This window comes from Alligator mississippiensis, chromosome 1 (genome assembly GCF_030867095.1).
Source record: "Alligator mississippiensis isolate rAllMis1 chromosome 1, rAllMis1, whole genome shotgun sequence".
In the NCBI taxonomy this organism is placed as follows: Eukaryota; Metazoa; Chordata; order Crocodylia; family Alligatoridae; genus Alligator; species Alligator mississippiensis.
Genome location: NC_081824.1, coordinates 319,404,552 through 319,426,961, shown reverse-complemented (window position 1 = coordinate 319,426,961; position 22,410 = coordinate 319,404,552). Strand labels below are relative to the sequence as shown.

General features: G+C 42.4%; 1 protein-coding gene across 12 annotated transcripts in view; it reads right to left on the bottom strand.

The window, feature by feature from the left end:
* Positions 1–22,410, bottom strand: part of SH3KBP1 (SH3 domain containing kinase binding protein 1) — a 361,711-nt gene that overhangs the window by 95,897 nt on the left and 243,404 nt on the right. For all 12 annotated transcript variants that reach the window (XM_059720873.1, XM_059720872.1, XM_059720874.1 and 9 more), the window contains one exon: positions 8,226–8,301. In XM_059720873.1, coding sequence (XP_059576856.1) covers positions 8,226–8,301 — 76 coding nt within the window. The remainder of the gene's footprint in view (positions 1–8,225; positions 8,302–22,410) is intronic.

Genomic DNA, 22,410 nt, shown 5'->3' with positions numbered 1-22,410 from the left:
GTAAGTGATGGGTTAAAGAAACAGTTGCCAATAGATGCCTGATAAACTGCAGCTATATATACAGTAATAAAACAGACATAAGCCAGACTAGCCCCTAACTTCGAGACGACAATACCTGTATTACTTCTATATTTGGTGCCACGTGCTGTACTCCCAACATCCTCCTCAGCTTCACCATGGGGGCCACTACTGAGTGTACAAATTCATGGTACTGTTCATAAGGCCAAAAAGTTTCCTGATATTTCTCTCTGACCTAAGGCAAAAATATGCTCTTAAAACAGGATTCCCTAAGACCGCCAAACATGCACATATATTATCAAATAAATGTTCATGGGAGAAAAGACAGGAAACTTGATGATTTTCAGTCCTCCCCTGTTGTTTTAAGATGATACTGTTATATCATTTACTTTTCCATTTATTTGAGTGTGGTAATTCAATTCACCTCTATTTATTTTCTCCCCCTCAGTCTACAATCCTCAGGGAACAGGCTGAGTGAATGGACAAGCCTTACAACATGTTCTGAGTATTAATTAGCACACGTGGTGATATGATGTCCAACTTCTGGACCTCAACAGTATACACTGTGACCCTTGAGGGAGTCTCTTCAGAAGAAAACATTTATTTGATTCTAAAGGGAAAATATGTACTTGACTACGCCCTGTGATTGTTAAAGCAAAGTGTTTTGACCGTGACTGGTGACTGTGAATATGAGGGACTTCCTCTCCAACTGCCTCCTACCTATTTCCCTTGAAACCTCAGTAGCAGTTCCAGTGTAAATTGGGTATGCTCACCTTCTGGAACTGCCTAGTGGTCTTCCCCAGTGGCAACTTGCTATCTCTTTGGGGAGGGAGGAGAGTAGTTCTGATTGCTTCATTGTGAGTTTTCCTACCAACCTGTGGGAGCCACACACAGGGGACACTTGACGCTTGACTGGCTCAGCCAGAGCCCAGATAATCACCTAATGGGAGATGGCTCCCCATCTCCTATACAATCATCCAGGACAGCCCAGGAGTAGGTGTGGCAGAAGGCCGCTTCTGTTTCTCCCCAAAAGCTCTGTATGTGACAATTTGGTTAAGATGGGCCCTACAGAGGGTGTACACCTTACCCTATCTCTTTAGGTAACCTGAGCTGGATATATTCCTGAGGGAGGGGGGAAACCTGCTCTCTCTGCCTACATGACTGGCATCACATACCTGGGTGAGGGGCTTGGTCCCTGGTGGGCTAGGAACTGCCAGTCTGCCCAGCAACTAGTGATACATTTCAAATTGGTTGGCGGACAGCCAACAGGTGCTGGCCTCCACTGGACCAGGTAAATGAGGTCACAAGGGCTATATAAGTTGAGGACTGCCCAGGAGGAGGAAGCAGCAGCCATGAGGAAGACTCAGAGAGAGAGAAGAGCTGAACCATCTGAAACTTGCTCTCTCTCTCAAAACTCATGATCAAAGAACTGTCTGCCTCCAGAGCGAATCTCTACCTGCCTCTGGGTGATACCTGTGAGTAAGTTACCTGAGATCTAACTAGATATACAGCTTGCAGTAACTCAGATGTGTGATCAAAGGCTACCCCCAGCCATAGGAGTTTGCTCTATGGGATTTCTCTGATATTGCTCTACCCTGTACCCTAGTCCAACCCTACCCCTTGTAATCAGTAAAGTTCTCCTTTGTACCTAGCGTGGGAGACTTATTGGGAGTGGGTCTAGATTATGCCTTGGGGTCCTCTTGGTTCGGCTGACTAAGGGAGACCACTACTGGTGCTTCTGACTGAGGGAAGCATCCCAAGTTCTTGAAGTGAATCAAGTACCCTTGAGGGCTACTAGGCCTGTGTTGTTTCCCAGGGTGCACAGAGCCAGAATCAAGCCCATCCCTGGGTGGTGGCAGTGTTACCCCCAGGCTAGCAGTTGTGCTCCAGGAAGGGGGTCGGCCAGATGTGAGGCGCCCCCAGGGAGGCACTCGGAGCCTGGAAGATGGTCAGGTGCAGTGAGGTGGGTGGCTCAACACAGGAGCGCCCCCTCCTGGCATGTCACAGTAGGGAAGAAGAGAAACAGAGCAGTAACCACCAATTAAGACTGTTCTACTTGAGTAACACTGGCTATGATGCCTAGAATCAATACACCAGGCTGAGGGTAGCTAGCAGCATCCTCCGGCTTTTTCTCCTTCATTGCCATGTATGTCCCAAAGTATCCTATAAGATTCTTTGATCCTTTCAAAATATGTTTAGTCCTAAGGCTGAAAAATCAGCACAGAGCTTAAAAACAAGCTAAGTTAGCGCTAACTAAAGAAAGTTAGTTTTAAGGACAATGGAAGCCAAAATGGCTATTTAGGTTGGTACGTGCACTATATTATACCTGTACTTCACAGACTGCACTGGCTTGAAATGTATTTCCTGTTGTAAATGCAAAGTACTGATTTTGATGTACTGTATAAAGCCCATGTGGTTTGGAGTCTTGCTCATCTTAAGACACCACCTTCCTCCTTGTTTTGAAATACAAGCTGACAGTTCACAAACATGCTAGTCTAGACACCCAGATAGATCTTCTCAGGGAAGGTCAATGACTGGAACCTTCTTTTCCCCTGAGTCCAAACTGAGACAGTGCTCTTCTGTTCACGTCTGACTTTGCTTTTCCCTAGTGCAATCAGCTTCCCTCAGACTGACAAAGCACAGAAACTGTGCTAAATTTGTACTTATAACTTACGTGATTAAAAAGAAAATAATATAATAATATGGAAAAGCACTGGCTCAGGGGCAATCTGATGGCCACCTATAAGTTTATGAAGGGTGTCCACCAGGATCTGAGGGAACGTTTGTTCACCAGAGCCCCCCAAGGGACAACAAGGTCTAATGGTTATAAACTCCTGCAAGACTGTGTCAGGCTGGACATAAAGGAAGAATTTTTTTACCGTCCGAGCCCCCAAGGCCTAGGATAGCCTGCCATTGGAGGTGATTCAAGCACCTACTTTGAATGCCTTCAAGAGAAAATTGGATATTTATCTTGCTGGGATCCTATGACCCCAGCTGACTTCTGCCCCTGGGGCAGGGGGCTGGACTCCATGATCTTCCAAGGCCCTTCCAGCCATAATGTCTATGAAATTAATGAAATCTGACATATTTGATTTTTGAAAGTTGGTTATTTCTCTTTCCACAGGGAGACTAGAATCACACACCAAATAAGCTGGGTACACACATGCTAATGGAGTTTAGATAAGTAAAAAGAATAACAGTTCAAAAATGAATGCCTAAAATAACAAGATATAAATCCTATTGAAATGGTTCTACATCAGGAGGAAGAAATTCTGGACAACAAAGACCTTGCACACAAAGATAAGCTGTGCTTCTGTTACAAAATGTGGAATTGGACATTACTGCTCGGTGCTCACTGTGGCTGTTAAATTCATTACCCAAAAGTCGATTACACAAAGCTATTTCCAATGAATTTTATCATATTTAAACCACCAAAACATTATCTCAGAACAGCAGAAACAAAGTGCAACTCTCTCCAATCAGATTCTTACTCATATAGGTTGAGTTAATTTGATATTTTATAATTTGCACAAAAAGGTACCTTCTCCATATTGCTCACTAAACAAATATTCATCTCATATCCATCTGTTATATTCATCTCTTATTATGAAGAACTGGTTATTTTTACAAAGCCTGACGAAGGGTTTTTGAACCCGAAAGCTTGCTTAATAACTATTCTCCAACCACTTAAGTTGGTCTAATAAAAGATATCAAATTCACCCGAGGAACCTTGTCTGCCTTATTTTTACAAAGAAGTTTGTATCCATATAATGAAACGTCATAAAGTAACTGTAACCAGAAACCTTTTGTGGCATATTATCCTTGAGTATCTATTATATAAGTGTGTGTGCATTTACATTCAGTTTTGTCAGTCTGAGCAACTGGAAATAGCTTTCCCAGTTATTAGCAATGGTTTTACTATATGGTTTTTCAGAATCCAAAACTGACTCATTTTTTAAAAGGATAAATATTTCTGTATGCAATTAAAAAAAAAAAAGGAAAAAAAAAAAAAAGGAGAGCTCTCTGGGCTGCATGATCCAGGGACTCCTGGCAGCCCAGTGACCACCCTGCAGGCTCTTTGCTTCGCTTTTTGAACTTCTGTACAGATCAGTTTTTCTCTTAGGAAAACAAACCCAGGAGATGTTCCTGGATGATCTGACTTTGTGTAGATACGCAGCTCAAATTTACTAACATTTCTTCTCATCTTCCTCTTCTCCACAGACCCTAAGGTCTTTTCCTCTTATTCAGGCATTACAAGTCCTTAGGGACTTCCTTTTTCCATAGTGTTCCCATTCAAGTCAGGGGTCTCCTTCCACTTTTATTTTGGCCTTGGAGCCCTGACATCTCTCTTCTTTCTCCCTCCAATCCTTCCAGGTCCTTTTACCCCTGATTCCAAGCTCTGAGCAAGCTTCCTCCTCTTCTCTCATGGCCACGAGGACCCTGCCTCCTACTCTTTTACCCTTTGAAAGCCTGAGGACTCCCTCTCCCTCCCCCGCCATTCTACCCCCCTCCACATCTAAAGAGTTCTTCCCCCACTTAAATCTTATCTCTTAAATCTCTTCCAACCTTAAATCCTTATTCTTGTTGCCATGGGGAGCAGCTTTCTTTCTTGTCTACCTGGATTGATATAAGATGCTTCTCACGGCTACAACCTCTCCTTCCTTCTGTCATGTGCTAATTAAGGGGGGGAGAGGGGGTGCCAGGAAAGCAGGGCACAAGCCCTGGGTGCCAACTTAGGAAGCAGCCGATAAAGCTGCTGCCACCACTGGTTGACCAGGCACTGCCCAGGGTTCAAAACTGCCCAGCTATGCCTCCGCTCAAGAGTATCAACAAAGACATGACTCCTAAATATGTGACAGAGAGAAGAGAAAATCAGTTGTTACTTCACAACAGAGGACCTTTTGCAAACTCACTGAATTGGGCAGAGAAGAAGACAAAGAAGTAAAGCTTCTTCCCATTCTGTGCATCTGCAGGCTACAGCCCATATGTAGCCTCCCAGTGCAGCTGCTGCTGCCTGACAGCAGACAGCACTGGCATTAGCTGTGGAAAAAAAGGAAGAGAAAGAGCTTGGTGGTCAGACTCCTGTCTTTCTGCCTTGCCAGCGCTAACTGCTCCTCCACAGACCTCCCACACCTCTGAGCAGTGCCTCACAATGAGCATATTAGAATCAAAATAATGTTTCCGAGAGCCCCCTTCCAGTCTTGAGCAGAATCTGTGTGTGACTCTTGCCTTAAGATACTCTTCCTGGGGATAGCTACTTAGCACCTGGAGATCCCAATAAGGACTGAAGATCCAGCAATTTTGAAAAAAGGAAAGGCAAATTAAGCTAAGCCCCAAGGTGGAGTGAATGGTACTAAGCTTAGCACTGCTGAGGAATACCTAGCAGCAGCCTGGGAGTGGGGATCTTTTGGATTTATGGCTTTTCAAGCTTCTTTGAGGCAGCTTTTTCAGAAAATAAAAATAAAATGTCGGAGAACATTCCCCTGCTTGAGACTACTTTAGAAACACTGAAGGGAACCAGGAGTACTGTTCAGCTGTTTCTATTTTTATTTATATGTTGTAGGTTGGAAACCATGGAATAAATGTGAGACCATGAAGAAGGAGTACAAAAAGCTGGTATTCAATACGGATCCATAGATCCTATGGGACTATATAATTGGTTTCCACAGACTGCTAAATTGACTTATTCAGGAAGTTGTGCCAGTCTAGGGACTGTGGGGAATTTTGGATGCACTTGTAATAAAGAGTCAGTGAGGCACCAGATGTAACATACTAGAAAACTCCCAGAATATTCTGGAACAGTTTTTTGAAATAATATTCTAATCACGGCAAATATAGAACCATATTTATGAGTAGATCGTTACAGTCTACTTTTATTATTACAAAAAAATATTTCTCCCAATTAAAATTTAAAAACCACCGAGAAGCTTCTCAGTTCTTCGTACATTAAATATGTGTTAATTCCAGGTGATTTAAAAGATATTTCTGGGAAAGGATGCTTGGCATTGTGGTCTGTTTGCATAATTACACAATTATTATATTATCCATGCTACAGTTCCCCCTATCAAAAATTTCAAAGGACTATCAACATTAAAGAAGTTCAAAGAGGGTATCATCAAGTTCCAGAATAGATAAAATTTCCAAAGACCACAAACACAGTTTAAAGAAAAAAACCTGAAGAAAAACTTGGGAGTGCTGTGAATAAAACTGTGCACAGATGGAAATATTTTGTAATTGATACCATACAAGTATTGTTCAGGAGCCTGCTCATCCCATCAGCATTGATCACTGCAAAGCACAGTGTTGTTTGCCCACTGAAGTGATCAAGGTGGCACGGCATGAATGAAGATTCTGGACCCCTCCCTCCCCCCCCCAATACAAAACCAACTAAACAAAGCAAAAAAAAAAAAAAAAAAAAAAAACAACAAAAACTGAATGTGCAAAGTATGCCAAGAGAATATCCCACAGAAGTGCAAATAGCACAAACCCAACCAGGAGCCAAATTCATTCCTGATATAAGAGCGTGATTCCAGTAAGATTTTCCCGGTGTTTGGGAAAGGTTCATTCAGGTGATGTCTTAAACCAGAAGTGCTGTTTTATATTGCACAGAAATTAGCAAAGGGGGGGGGGGAGAAGAGAGGTAAACTGTTTACATTTCCTCAGAATAAACAGTCTTCAGTTGAATGCTTACCCTGCCCTTCCCTTCATAAATAGCTCTACATCCTTTTTCTGCAACATCTCCCCATTCTCCTTCCACTCTGTGTGTACTTTAATTGAGAGCTAAAGTTTTGGGGAAAATATTAACTGCTCATATTTATCTGAAGGGTACGAACATCAAGAGTAGAAAAGAATTGTTGTGACATAAAACACAGGAAAATGTAATTGAAAATTAGGATTAATTTCTTAGTACAGCTTTAGACTTGAATCCAAAAGAAAAACAACACAATGGAAATCCCATATATTGGTTCATTTTAAACTGGAAAATAATTGGATAATGAAGCTGGACATAATATTTTATTATATACAGAACAAGTAAGAGTAATCCTACACTGGCAGGGAGATGGACAAGATGACCTGGTAGCTCTTTTTCAGCTCAAATTTCTATGACTAAATTCCCCAATTCATTCTATACTGCAGATATCTTTTCAGCAGTGTCAATTTCTATTGCTATCAAGGGAGCTTTACACATGGAAGAAGTAGAAAATATGTAATAGGGATCTTGAGGTATGGATGAGAGAACAGAATTTTGACTTAAAAATTCAAAGCATTATACAGTGACTATTTTTTTCACTAATACGGTCCTTTTGTTTTTTCACTTAGTTCACTCTACCTTGTGGAAGGTCCCTAAACACATTTGATTTTAATAAACTTTGCATAAAACACTTCTATATAAATATTAACACTAAAAGATGAGTGCTCTATGTGCAAGGTATTTTGCATGTTACCTAACTGTATCACACTAAGGACAAAGCAGGTATCTTCCTAAGAGTGGTGCTCATGGTTTAGGCACCACAGGCCAGATGAATTGTGTGGGTCCAAGCCACAGGCCAGACTGGGTCCCTACACTGCCCCTGTCCAGCCTCCACATGCTAAGATTAGGCCCTGAGCCAGCATCCGTGCCTGATCTAGCATGAAGGGCCATAGAACATGAACATCTGTGGGGAGTCAGAGAACAGATGTGAGCCACGGGTTGAGCACCCTTGTTCTATGATTAGTGCTTTTACCATTTTAAACAACAAGGTTCATAGTCACTGAGATGCTCCAGTTGAATGCTTTATTTCCTACATGATTCCATGCAGGGTAGAGTTTGTTTCAGCTAAGGAAACAAACAAAAATAGGGAGAAGTGTTATTATTAGGGAGATATATACATATAACACACATGCAACCTGTAGTCTGAAGCTGGATCACATTCAAATCTAATTAATTCAAAAGAGTTCTTACAATTGGGGTGGGTGAAATAATTTTGATTTTTGGTGGCAGAGTCCTGGAGGTTAAAATTATCAGGGCAAACAATTCTGAAGCCTCTGTGAAACAAAGCATTTTGAGTTGGCAGTGTTTAGACAAGCTCTGTTCTGAATATGTTTGCAGCCCTTCTTTTCTGGATGTAAAGAAAACTGCTTGTACCAAAACTTAAGAAAATGGTTTAACACTTCCCAACAAGCTTACCAATACTTAGTGCAAAGGAGGAAAAAATAGTAAGGCTTACCCTTTGTTCTGTTGTCTGCTTCTATTTTCATTGGCTCCTGAGTTGCTGCAGCTGGAGGTAATTTCTTCCCAACAGTCTGAAATAAATAAATTACTACTCTTTAACACCTGTATTTTCCCATTTAAAAGTTTAGTGAGTTTATGGAAATCATGAAGAATACAAAAACAAAATAGAAAAAAGTATGTTAAAGATGCATGGTATCTGTGGAATAAAAAGAACATCTGAGATGTAGTAGTAGCATTGGATTGGTGTTGAAGCTATGATGGTCCAGGGAAGGATTTTTATTTCATATCTTTTATTGGACCAAATCAGTAGTTGGGAGAGATGTTAGACAAAGTTTTGGGCACAAAGGGCCATTCCCCATAGCTGAGAAAGAAGCAGACACTGCTTGAGCTATAAAAGAGTGCAAAAGCATTACTATCCCTCCTACTCAACCCTTTGGCATTTCTTTTCAGTTTGTGATCATTGTTTCCTATGTTTAAAGAACTCTTTCTCTTCCATGTTATTGTGTGAAAAACTCACAAAACTGTCACTAGTGCTATCTAGTGGAAAAAAGCCAAGATGCAGAAAAAACAGGGGAACCCCCCCTCTAATTTTCTTCAGCAATAGTAGCATTAGATGTAACAAGTCACAACAGTATGTAAGACATTTCAGACAGATGTGTGATTTTCTAAAAGTATCCTTTAAAACTGTTTCTCCTTTCTTGTTTATATTTGAAGTAGAAAGATTATCTAGTCCCTAAAGCTGTATTGCAATAAATCCTCATCAGTATCAGACAGGAAAGAGGTAAGTCTAAATTAGTGGCTCAACTTTTTTAGAATTAAGGTACTCTTCGGTAGGCTTGAGGTACCCCTTAACAGACTCAAAGTAATTCTCAGTAGGCTCAAGGCACCCCAAAACAATTCCAGCTCTTAGCTTTCACCTGTTTTTGGACTCCAGAAAAATAATAAAGCGATTCTTCTGTTGCAAAGAACTCAGAGCAACTACAACACGTCAGAATGTTTTTGACACTATGGATTCTTATTTAAAATCTCTGGGTTCACATTTGCACATCCAACAGTGCTAACATTGTGTGTGGGACCCTTGAAAAGATCTCAAGGCATACTATGGCGCTATGGCCCAAGTCCCTGGCCCAAGTGCACGATGCCTCTATTAACCAGAAACAAACAAATACTATTTATGAATGCCCACGTTTTAATTTTGAAAATATATTATTTGTCATAGGAATGGTCCAACCAGGGAAAGCTGCATCTGCGATGACCAGTTATTTACTTGTTTTGCCAAAGCGCCTAACAAGTCCCAGCTATGAGCCAGCATTTCGTGATGCCAGAATAAAGAATTCTCCCACCCCAAAGACCTTAATATCCAAATATAAGCTAAGAGATAACAGATGGGATAGAGACAGGGAAATACAAGGAAAATACAGCAGACTGTTATCCAGCAGCCTAAACATTTTAGACTTTTTGTAGGATTACAGAAAATAAGTGAATTTCAAGGAAGGATTTGAAGAAGGATAATGAAGAGCTTTATGGATATTTAGAGTTCTCTTCATGCATGAAGGTCAGTATGAGAGAATGCATAAAGGTACTTATTTGAAAATTTAACAATCAGGCAATGCAGGCTAGCATCTGTAACTGATAGGAGGTGAAAGCGGACATTTTGATAACAAAGGATAGTAGGCTGGAAACGAACCATGAAGGTCTTAAAAGTGCAGAAAGCTTATACTGGATGAGAGAGAGAAGGCTGAGCCAGTGGTATCATGAAGAGGGAGGGGTGTAATGGTGAAAGTGGCCAGCTAGAAAAGTGAGTTTTCCAGCAGCATTCAGCAAGGATAGGAGCAGGGCATGACCACAATGGTTAGGATAAGGAGAGAAAAGACATCACAGTAGTTGAGAGATGACACCATGATAACCTGAATGGAAGTTTTAGCTTTGTGAATGGACAAGAAAGGCCAAATCTTAGAGATGTTAGACAGAACAGGAATAAGCAAGTTTTAAACATCTGTATTTGAGAAGCTAAACAAAGATCTCAGTGGCAAGACATCAGTGTTGTCCGTAGGAGAAAAGGAGCTGGTGGAATCCTGGGAGGCAGAAGATTCAGAGCTGTTTGTTTCATTGTTTTTTTTACTCTGAGATCTAGGAAGACTTCCATGAAGAGAGGCCAGAGAGGCAAGCTAAGACTTTAGTTTGGATAGAAAGAGACGAGACAAGGACAGACAGAAGAATAGAGAGGCAGAGCTGTGATCTGAATTTATGCTTGTGGATTAGATTACCCACAGTGAATGCACAGAGAAGGAAGAGATGGAAACAAAGCCCTGTGGACCCCCTACAAAACACTGTAGGGAGAATATGGAGGACCCTCTCAAACATGGGCTGGAAAAGTAATTACAAAGGCAGTATGAGAACCATGGAAAGAATCAGAGAAGTTGAGGGGAGATAAGAAGACTATCTGGCGGTGACAAAGGTGGCTGAACAGTCAAAATAAGAAGGGACTGCTGATTCTGAGCTTTAGCTCGCAAGGGAAAGAAAGATCATTAGAGACTTTTGCAGAAGTAGTTTTAATGGAGTAAAAAACTGGAGAGGATATAAGATAGACCTGAAGCAGCCACATAGATAGTTCATTCAATAAGAAAAATGTAAAAGGAAGAAGAGAGATGGGGCAGCAGCTGGAAAGAGATGAGAGATAAAGGGTAATTATGCATCTCATCAAACATTTGTCTTCATATCAAAAACTCATTTATGGCTCTGCATCATAAGATAATTTGGGGCAATATTGGAACATATGCTCTAAATAGTCACCAGGCACTGCAAACACAAAAATGAACTACTTGGTCCTAATGCCAACATGAGTGTCTTGCAAAGAGATTTCTGGGTGTGGGAGGGTGCAATAAGGTCACTGTTAAAAAATTAGGGAGAGAAAATACATTGGAATCTGCATTCTTTTTTCTCACCAGTGAGTCACTGACTATGTGATCATATCAAATGTCAGAAAAAAAAACTGAATTAGAAACAACAAAACTAATGAAGAAAACAAGGTGAAATGAGTGCATACCAATGGAAAGGTTATTCTGCAAAAATAAACCCACCACCAACCACAACTTGCAATCTCATTCAAGACTGCCTATTTTCAAGTGGCCTATTTTCCAGGTGATGATACAAAATGATATAAACATAGGGCATGAGATATTCAATCACTAATTCTTATCTAGGCAAGTGGCTACATCAGAATGGAAGTTACCAGTTCCTTCCTTGGGCAGAAGAAAGAAAGGACAGCCAGGGCCCAAACACTATAGCTCCTTACCAGAAGGAAGAAGGCAAGCAGGAAGAAGACAGCCCTTGAGTTACTTGCTCCTTGTTCAGGACAAGAGGTAGGTCGCAGAGAACACAAGGGCACAAGATCACACATTTTTACAGGACAACTGAACAGATGTGGAGTCAGGCATGAGCACCTCTTAAGAAAATAAGCAGGACCTGCAAGGGCTGAGATTGGAGAAGCAGCATAAAACAGAGTGGTGCAAAAGGAAAAGAGATATTAAGAAGTCAGGGTGAATTTCTGATTTTAATGCGGAACTCATTTATTTGAGGGAGTTCCCAGAATTCAATATTCTAGGGGAGTTAGGGGAGACAGTCTATCCATTACCTGGGCCTGGAAAGAGCGCCCAGAACTCACTGGGGTAGGACTGAACAGAATCTAGAATGTACACACACAGGGCCAGTGCAGACTTGATTTGTTCAGAGGGGAGACAACAACTCATTAATCAATGCGTCAGACTGCATTAATGCTTTTGAAGGGCAAGGGAATTAACTAACTAGTGATGGGAAAGGCCAAGTGTGATTTAACAGACTGATAAGAAGTGAAGATGTAATGATATGCATTATGCATTTCTGGCTTTTGGTAGACATGCCCTAATCAACAGTCTTTAGTCTTCCAGTGAAAAGATACTTGATTTTTAAATGTTAGAAGGCCTGTATATACTGATACCTCTATGCTTATCAAACATTTGTGTTTCATTTTCCATGCTGAATACTGTGATACTCAACAGTATCCTCAACATGTTAGTTCTGAAACCTAATATACCTAATATAATGGTGAATTATTAAAAAAAACCCCACAAGCTGATTTTTCCCTACTGTAAGAGACACAGGAACAGTGCCTTTCTTCCAACAGTACAACCATTTGATAGGCTTTTCATGGAACAAGAGAGTCCCAGGACAGCTTTCAAAGCTACTAATCTTAGCCAGTAAAAAGGAAGAAAATAGCCTAAGACACAGATAAATCTCCTCTCCCAGCTATTTTGAGTCAGAGGGCCTGCTGCTGGCTTTGACCCACTCTAGGTCCCTTCCTAGGGAAGGTCAGTAGATCAAGTACCATGAGTTAAGTACCAGGTAACAAAAACCAAGACAAACCAACATTCTAATCCTACTGATTCTGGATACAGCTTTTTAATATAAGATTTTATTTCCAGAGACTAGAACAGTAAATGGCACTTTTGGTCCAGGTATATTTTCCCTTTCTCAGCTGTTATGGACCAGTATATCTTATGACATGCTTCAGAAAATGTGGTGCTCAGGTTAAGTGTAGGAGCAAAGACAGAAACTTCAAACTACCTGCCAAAAACCAGATATAATTCCCCATCCTATCCCATTTATTTCATACTGTACTGTAGAGAAAAGCTCTTCATACATACATCCTTGAAGCCCATCTGGACACTTGGATCTACACAGAAAAATGCTGACAGTTAGTCAGTATGAATACAAAGCTCCAGCTCTTATTATATTTCTCTCCTAACTTCATCCCTAACCTAGGTACCAGCACATGTAAGATAAATAGCTGCAGAGCATGAAGCAAACTTTATGGTAAACTTATTTTCACTATGGCTGGGAAGTTGGTAGATAGTAATAACCTCATTATACAAATTATAGAGACTGAGGGAAAAAATTTGTTAGGCAACTTGCCCAGGATTACACAGGAAATATATGGTGTAAATGGCAACTAAACCCAAATTTCATGACTCCAGGCCCTGGCTACCTCCCATCACAAAATCCAGGAGCATTTTGAGTTTGTTATTCCTGTGAGGTAACTACATTTAGATTATCTAGCTGTCAGACATACATCTTCCTGATATCACGGCTTCAGGCAAGTGAATCTTAAAGATGAAAGAGGAAAGGGACTTTTCCTAATCACGAAGAGCTGAGGAATATAAGAATAATGGCCAAACTTTGCTGTGCAGATATTAAGAGGCATGACATGGATTTAACAGCAACCTGCAGGTCCTAATGCTTGGCTTCATGAAGCTAATGAATGGCATACTTAGCATAACAGGCAGTGCTTAACCAAAGGGGTTTTGCTGGGTCTTTGAAGTTAGATGCATTGCTTAGCCTTATCAGTGCAGCCCACACTTCCTGAGTTACTGAACGAAGAAAGGATTGCAAACACTGCAGAAATGGCACCTGAAATTTGTTGGAAAAGGCACTAAATAATCCATAAATGCTCCTTTTCCTTTTATGTACATATTTTGGAATAACTCAAGACCCATAAGAGAAAGAACAGCACAAGACAAAGTCAAGCCATGATGCGGGCGTAACCTGTGAGCTTCCATCACATACCTCTGCTGCTGTAGCTGTGACCTGCAACATTTGCAGAGAAGAGCCACGCGCATGATCAGAGGTCAGGAAAACAGATCTTATGATGAGAGGCTGAGAGCCATGGGACTCTTCAGCCTGGAAAAACACAGGCTCAGGGGTGATCTGGTGGCCACCTGTAAGTTTATCAGGGGTGTTCAGCAGGATCTGGGGGAACTTCTGTTCACCAGAGCACCCCAAGGGATGACAAGATCGAATGGTCACAAACTCCACCACAACCGATTCAGGCTGGACATAAGGAAGAACTTCTTCACTGTCTGAGCCCCCAAGGTTTGGAATAGACTGCCGCTGGAGGTGGTTCAAGCACCCACTTTGAACGCCTTCAAGACACATTTGGATGTCTATCTTGCTGGGATCCTATGATCCCTGCTGACTTCCTGCCCCTGGGGCAGGGGGCTGGACTCGATGATCCTTCGGGGTCCCTTCCAGCCCAAATGTCTATGAAATCTATGAATTACTGCCCCAACCCAGCAGTACTCTAGCACTGCGCTTGCTACTACTTGCTCTCATGTTGAATTTGTATAAAGACACTGAAGATGTTCCGTTTCATCCTTACTCAGACAGTGGGGACTGCAACAAGGGGCTGTAGAATAGCAACATAATCCTACAGAGCTCTTGAAAGTACAGAAAATTCCACTGACTGCATCTGGGGGAAAGAAACATACCAGTTCTTTGGCTATAATATTCTTTCCCCCCTTTTCCAGCTACTTGTTCACATGTGATGACAGAGGGAGGACAGAGGCACCAATCTGTCATCCAAATTTGGGAGCCTAGAGGTGTGCTGCCTGCCTGGAGTCCAGGACATAACAGAGAAACCACCAAAGCTCATCGAACTTTCAGAGCACTACCCATTCCTTCTTGTCCATGTAGGCACAAATTATACTGCCAGGAATGACACTGAGTGTATCAGACGTGATTCTAAGGCTTTTGGCAGTAGGTGCTGTCATCAATTCTTTCCATGGAAGGCAAGGGTCAAAGCAGACATCACTGTATCCTGGAAGTGAATGTGTGGCTGAGATGGTGATGCTGATGTAAAGGCTTCAACTTCTTCAACAACAGACAGATGTTCTTGGGAAGAGGATTGCGATGAAGAGATGGGATCCAACAAAATGCAAAATGTGACCGATGCATGTATACAAATGCAAGAAGCATAGGGAATAAACAAGATGAGCTAGAAGCTGGAGCCTGTGAGAAGAACAATGAGCTAACTGGCATCACAAAGACCTAGTGGGCCAGCTCTTATGACTGGAATGTCAACATCATGGGTTCAGAAGGACAGGGTTGGGAGAAAAGGTAGTGTTGCCTCCTATATCAAATACACATACGCTTGTCCCCTGGTTCGAGAGGAGGAAGACAGCAAAGCAGAATGAATCTAGGTAAAGATGAAAGGTGAAAGATGCAGCACTGGATATAATGGTGGGGATTTATTATAGGCCACCAAATCAGGAATAGGAGGTAGATGAGGCACTCTTCAAGCAGGTAACAAATCCATGCAAAAGCTATAGGATGGTACTGATAGGAGATTTCAATTTTCCAGATATCTGCTGGAGGAACAATGCAACCAATATAAAATATCAAGCCAGTTCCTAACTTTTGTGGAAGACAACTTTCTGTTCCAGAAAGCAGAGGATACAACTAGGGAATCATTTATCTTGGATCTTGTCCTGACCAACAGGAAAGAACTGGTGGAAGATGTGAAAGTGATGGGTAACTTGGGAGGAAGTGATCAGAATATGGTAGAATTACAGATCCTGAAACAGGGAAAGCACGAGTTCAGCAAAATCAGGATGCCAGATTTTAAAAAGGTGGGTTTCATCTGACTCGAGTTAATAGGCATGGTTTCATGGGAGGACAGACTGAAGGATAAAAGTTCCCAGGAAAGCTGGGAGCTTTCCCTGGCACAGTATTGGAAGCCCAACAAAAAACTGTCCTGACTTGGTAAAAACACAAGAAGAATGGCAAGACACCAATGTGGCTACAAAAAAGGCTTCTGAAATGCCTCAAATGCAAAAGGAAAGCATACAGGCAATGGAAAAATGGGCTAGTTACCAAGGATGTGTACCAGGAAACAGCAAGAACATGCAGGGACAAAATCAGGAAGGCAAAGATAAAGACTGAGCTGCATCTAGAGAATAAAATTAAGGACAAGAAAAGATTCTACAAGTATGATGGCCAGAAAAGAAGGACCAAGGAAGCTGTGGGTCCTCTGTTAATAACCCAGGGGAAACTCTTAACAGAAGAGGCAAAGAAGGAGGACCTATTCAACACCTACTCTGCCTCAGTCTTCACAAAAAAGTTAAGCTGCAGTCAAACACCTAATAAGGATTATCTGGATAAGGAAGGGTGCAAGATAAGGAAGGAGATAACAAAAAAAAGATGGTCAGAAAGCTTTGTTGGGTTTGAATGAATCAGAACAGTGGGGCTGAATGAACTTCATCCCATGGTACTAGAAGAACTTCCAGAGGAGATCTTGGAGCCCTTGGCAATGACCTTCATGAAGTTGTGGGAGATGGGCCAGATACTAGAGGATTAGAAAAGGGCCAACATATGGCCCCTCTTTAAAAAAGGAGGACCCAAGGAACTACAGACTGGTTAGCCTCACCTCGGTACCTGGGAAGTAACTGGAGTATATCCCAAGGAAGACCATTCTGGACTTCAGCAAGGGTTTTGACAAGGTCCCACACAACCTTCTCACATAATTTGGAGAAATGTGGGCTGGATAAAACTACAAGGTGGATAAATAACTGTCTCAATAGCTGCAAGCAAAGGGTAGTTATGAATGGGTCCAAGCCAGAATGTCAGAAGGTTTCAAGTGGAGTCTCACATGGGGTTTGTTCTGGGTCCACTGCTGTTAGATGTTTTTATTAACAATTTGAATGCCAGCATACAAAGTTAGGGCTGTGTGAAGTTCTGGTCACTGATTTAATTCAGAGGAGCTTCGGCCCGATTCAGTGGCCAAATCTCCGAATCCAAATCGAATCAGAAGACCCATTAATCTCTCTGAATTGAATCGGAAGCCTCCAATTCGATTGGAAGAGATTCAATGATTCCGTAAAGTACTTCCAGTCCACTTCCGGGTCTGCTGCTGAGCATGTGAGAGACCCCTCCACATTGCCGTGTTACACTCTATCCGCCCCACCATCTCAGCATCCACGAGCCGCACTTGGTACTTCGAGGTATGTAGAAACAACATATAAAACTGGGTCTATGTCCGAATCGCTGATTCTCCAAATCAGAATCAAATCTTCAGATTCAGATTCGGCCGAATCAAATCAGGACAGTGATCCAGAATCAGCTAATCAAATCACTGTCCCCCAAATATGGCCGCATCTGAATTCAAATCAAATACTGCCTGCTTTGCACACCCCTAATACAAAGCTTCTTGAGCAAGTTTGCAGACAACATGAAACTGGGAGGGACTGTGAACGCACTGGAGGAGCGCAAGTCAGAAGAATCTTGACAAACTGAAAAGTTGGTTTAGAGGATGAAGCTCAGTGCAGACAAATGCAAGGTGCTACAACTTGGGAGGAATAATCAAACACACAAATAGAAAATGGGTGACACCTGGCTGGATGGTAGCACTACGGAAAAGGATTTGGGAGTCCTGGTAGATCACAGATTCAAAAGGAGTCTGCAGTGTGATGCAGCCACACAAAAGGCAAATGTGTCTTTGGGATGCATCTATAAAAGTATTAGTGGCAAGACACAAGAGCTGATAGTGCCTCTCTATTTGGCACTGCTTAGGCCTCATCTGGAGTATTGTGTGCAGTTCTGGACTCCACATGTTAAGAAGACATGATCAAGAACTTGGAAGGCAGGTTATATGAGGAGAGGCTGAAGGAACTAGGCATGTTCAGCTTGCCAAAAAGGCACTTAAGAGGGAACGTGATGGCAGTCTTCAATTACCTGAAAAGCTAGGAGGAAAGCACCTCTGTTCTCTGCTGCAGAGATAAGGATGCAGACCAATGTCTTGAAGTCGCAGCAAAGTAAGTTTAGATTGATTATCCGGAAAAACTTCTTTGCTGTAAAAGTAGTGAGGCAGTAGAATAGACTGCCTAGGGAAGTTGTGGACTCTCCAAGCCTCCTTCAGGGGTACTGGGTGCTGGCTGGTCCCCGGGGGCTGGGGAATCTGACTGGTCCTGCTTGGACCAAAGCCAGAGGTTCCTGGCTAGAGGGTCTTGCCCTTCCATTCAAGGTCAGACCGATCGCTGGATTTGGGGTCAGGAAGGAATTTTACCTTATGGGCAGATTGGTAGAGAGAGAGAGAGAGAGAGAGAGAGAGAGAGAGAGAGAGTGTGAGTGAGTGAGTGAGTGTGTGTGTGTGTGGTGGTTGGGGGCGGGGAGGAGGTGTTGCTTTCTTCTGTAGTGGGGGGCCTAGCAATCTACTTGGGATCTCTCAAGCATATACTGACAACATTTCACAGAAGCAGAGCACTGACTGCCATGGTTCCCCTGCTTTAACTGTGGCAGATTAGGGTGTCAGGTCTGTATTGTGTCAGGGTTGATGGCAGTCGTATGCAAAGTTTGATGATAATGATGGGTGATCATTTGTGAACGAGTAAGTTTGTCTTCCAAGGATCTTAATTGTGAGTCTGCAGGTGGCTCTATAGCCCAATTCTAGATACACGTGTCTTGTCGCAGTGAGGACAGGTATTTCCAGGATGGATGGGCACTGTGTTGCTACACTGGATTTTCTGATATTCTTTTCGCCTGCTCCTCTTTTCCTCTTCTGCCTGTTGATGAGCTGTTTCAAAGTGTTGAGGTCTCTCCCAAAGAGCCTTCCTCCATTTTCGTTGGTCCTGAGCAAGGGTCTCCCAAGTGTTGATATCGATGTTACACCCCTTCATGGTTGCCTTCAGGGTGTCTTTGAAGTGCTTTTTTCACCCTCTGCTATGTCCCTGAACTTCTTTCAGCTGTGAGAAAAAGATTCTCTTTGGAAGATGGGAGTCAGGCATGCAAACAACATGACCTGTCCAGCAAAGTTGGTTTTGGATGATCATGGTCTCAATGCTGTTGGAGTTTGCTTCGGCAAAGACCCTGATGTTTCTGCATCTATCCTCCCAGCTAATCCGAAGGATCTTCCAAAAGCACTGTTGGTGGTACTTTTCCAAGCTCTCGAGATGTCTTCTGTATATGGTTCAAGTTTCCGAGCAATACAGCAAAGCTGGAATGACAATAGCTCGATAAATCAAGAGCTTCGTTTCAGCAAGGATGTCACGATTGGAGAAAACTCTCTTACTCAGACTTCCAAAGGCTAAGCTCGCACATTTTAACTGGTGTATTTCCAAGCAGATGTCTGCCTTTGATGAAAGATGGCTTCCAAGATAGGTGAACTGATCCACGTTCTCCAGTAATTCTCCATTGATTTTAATGTGGGGGGGGGGGACACACGACGTTGTTTCTCCATTTGGAGCAGGCTGGTAAAGGACTTGTGCTTTCCTGATGTTTAGAGTTAGGCCAATACTCTCGTAGACTTCCGAGCATACATTAAGAATGGTTTGGAGGTCCATTTCAGATTGAGCAACAACAGCATTGTCATCTGCATACTGGAGCTCCATTATGGATGTTGTTGTGGTCTTCATTTCAGACTTGAGTCTGTTGAGATTGAAGAGTCTTCCATCCATCTTAAACACAATTTCAATTTCAGGTGGGAGCTTTCTCTTGAACTTTTCTGTATGCAAAGTTAAACTATGGTTTGTATAGGATGGTTTGGATAGCAATGATCCCAGGCAGGGGGTTGAACTAGATGACCTCTGGAAATCCCTTCCAGCCTACTTCTCTATGATACTATGATTTTTTTTATTCTTTAGGCAAAAATCCCAGACCATTATTACAATAAGATGTCAGGAGGGTTCTCTTTTATGTTTCTAATATACAAATTATTCAGTCCCCCTCAACTGCAAATAAAAGCAAATAGAAACAGTTACCTCATTCTGCCCGGCACTGAATGAAGAAGAACATAGCCAAGCTTTCTGTCAGTTATGCACAAACATGATATTTGGGGTAGAGAATGTAAATATTTTATCTACTAAAACATACAAAGATATTGCTGAGTTTAACTCTCAAACTGGAACTATTCAATATTTAAAAAAAACAAAAGCCCTCCAGAAGTCAAGAACTCCTACTCTGTCGAGACATTTAAATCTGAGATGTAACTAGGGTCAGAGTTATTCCCATGGACCTGAAATTCAAATTACATAGAGTACCTCCTGTGACACCACTATTGAGGACAGCTTTCAGAGGGTTTCCAGATCCTGCATAAGCTGTATCTACAACCTGCTCAGCTTTTCACAATCTCATCTACAGACTATGTCCCGGTTTTATCATGGTGAAAACATCACTTTAGAACAGAGGTGTAGCAAGCAAACTGAGCACCCAGGATGGACGGGAGGGCTCCAAGAGTGGGGAGGGAGCGCTATGCTGCTTGTCCCATTCATCCCCCACCCCCCCAGATACATTATATAGTGCAGCAGTGTGGTGCCAGCTCCTGTGGCAGTGCAGGACTTCCCCTATCTACCCAAAGGCTCTTAGGATGGAGGGGATGGGGTCCCCCTGCCAGAATCATCCATGGAAAGTCTCTGTAGTGGTGGGGGAAGACCTGTACTGTCCCTGCCTGGAACTCCACCAAGAAGTGTACCTGGGGGGTGAGGGGCAAGTGGAGTGGTACTGCCCTGCCCCCAGATACACTGCTTGGTGTAGTGGCAGGCAAGGGCAGCACAGGGCTTCCCCTACCACCACAAAGGCTCCTGGGGTGGAGGGGGGTGCCACCAGATTCACACACTGGGAGTCTTTGTTGAGGCCACAGTTGTTGGGATGCTCAGCACCGCACCAAGCAGTGTCTCTAAGGGGAAAGGGAGCACCATTCTGCTTGCCCCATTCACCCTGTCCCACATCCTTGGCCCTTTGGCCTGGCTCAGGCAGTGCATGGCTTCCCCTGCTGATGCAAAGACTTCCACTTGGGGGGTGGGGGGCAGTTCTGGTGACCCCTCCTTTATCTCAACACCATAAATATGACTGAAGCTTAACTCTGAAAAAGAAGTGGTAAATTAGTAACCAACACTTGGATTCCAAATTCTCTGAACTGCGTTTGTTGTTGCTGACACCAGCAAACAACCAGGGTAACTGTCTCCAGGAAGGGAAAATGGAATAAGAAGCCAGTCTTCACCAACTGCTTAATTAGAGCTAGACTGTCACAGGTCTGGGCTGCACAGTCAAGCATGAGCCTCCCTATTCTCCTTCCTCCTATACTTGACTGTGAATACAGCTGGAGAGAGCAGGTGTTACTTGATTGATAATGACCCCGGCAAGCAAAAATGTAGGAACAGTCCTGGCTTTCCTCTGACCCCCAATGTCCTTGCTAGACATTATAGCTAGCTGAGCATACAAGGCAGGAATTACGGGAAGAGAAAGTTACTACAAAACTGGCTGAAGAATTTTTCCTTTAAGGGAGGAGTTGTGACTCTGAGTTTCAATTTGTTTCCTAATCAGCATCTGGGTCAACGAAACTATCCTAACCCATACTTAAGACAGGCTGGAGGAAGGTTGTGTTTGTTCCACCCTTTATTTGTGTGGCGCAACACATGGTGTCAGAGAACATACAAGTGGCTGCAAGAGGCATGGCTATTAAAAAATAAATAAGTCTGATTTTATATGAATGATACATGCACATCCCTGCAGCAGGATCAACAATGACACTTACTCTTAGCTCTTTTATTTGGAGTTTTCCTCACAAACCAGAATAAAAAAAAATTTTTAGAAGTACACATCACCACCTCTTCATATGCAGTCAAACCTGATTATCTACTATTGCAGAATATGCAAATTATTGTTTTTACATCATAAACATATGCTAATAGACTGCACCTCATTTTCTTGCAGAATTGCTATCTATACTTGAATCAAATTAGGAGTTGAATAAACATACAACCTACATACAAGTTATGAATTACTGTTACTTTGCTTCATACAGCATGCCTGTGCCTGTTTTCAGGTGGCTTGATTGGTAAATAGAATGTCGATACCTTGATTCCTGGGGAAATGAAGTGAATAAACTCCAAAATAAGAAAAGTGTCTTAGAAATTAAATCTTGGTCCTGCAGAAGAAAATGGCAAACTTTTATCGATTTCACCAAAAAATTGTTAATGTTTGAAAGCTACTCAACTTTTGGGGGGGGGGAATTGGGCAAGGGCAATCTTATCTGTGTGCAAATTCCTCCAAAATTAATAGATTTTGGCGAGGCAGATTAATGTGTCTCAAGACAAATTGGCACCTAGGAGATGCAACAGTCCATCTGCTCACAAACACAACTGCCAGTTTCACCATGGTAGTTTGATGTTTGTTTGATTAAATCCAGCATTATTTTATCAGGGAGGGCTGGACTAGATGATTCTTGCAGTCCCTTATAGATATTGTTGGAAGTAACACTTCAAATACTCTGTGGTTAAATACAGATAATCAGGGGCATCAGGGAGAGGTTAAATTGGATCCAAATGGCTGCCTGATACCAGGTAAGTCAGGATGGGGAGCTAGTGGGGGGTTGGAGG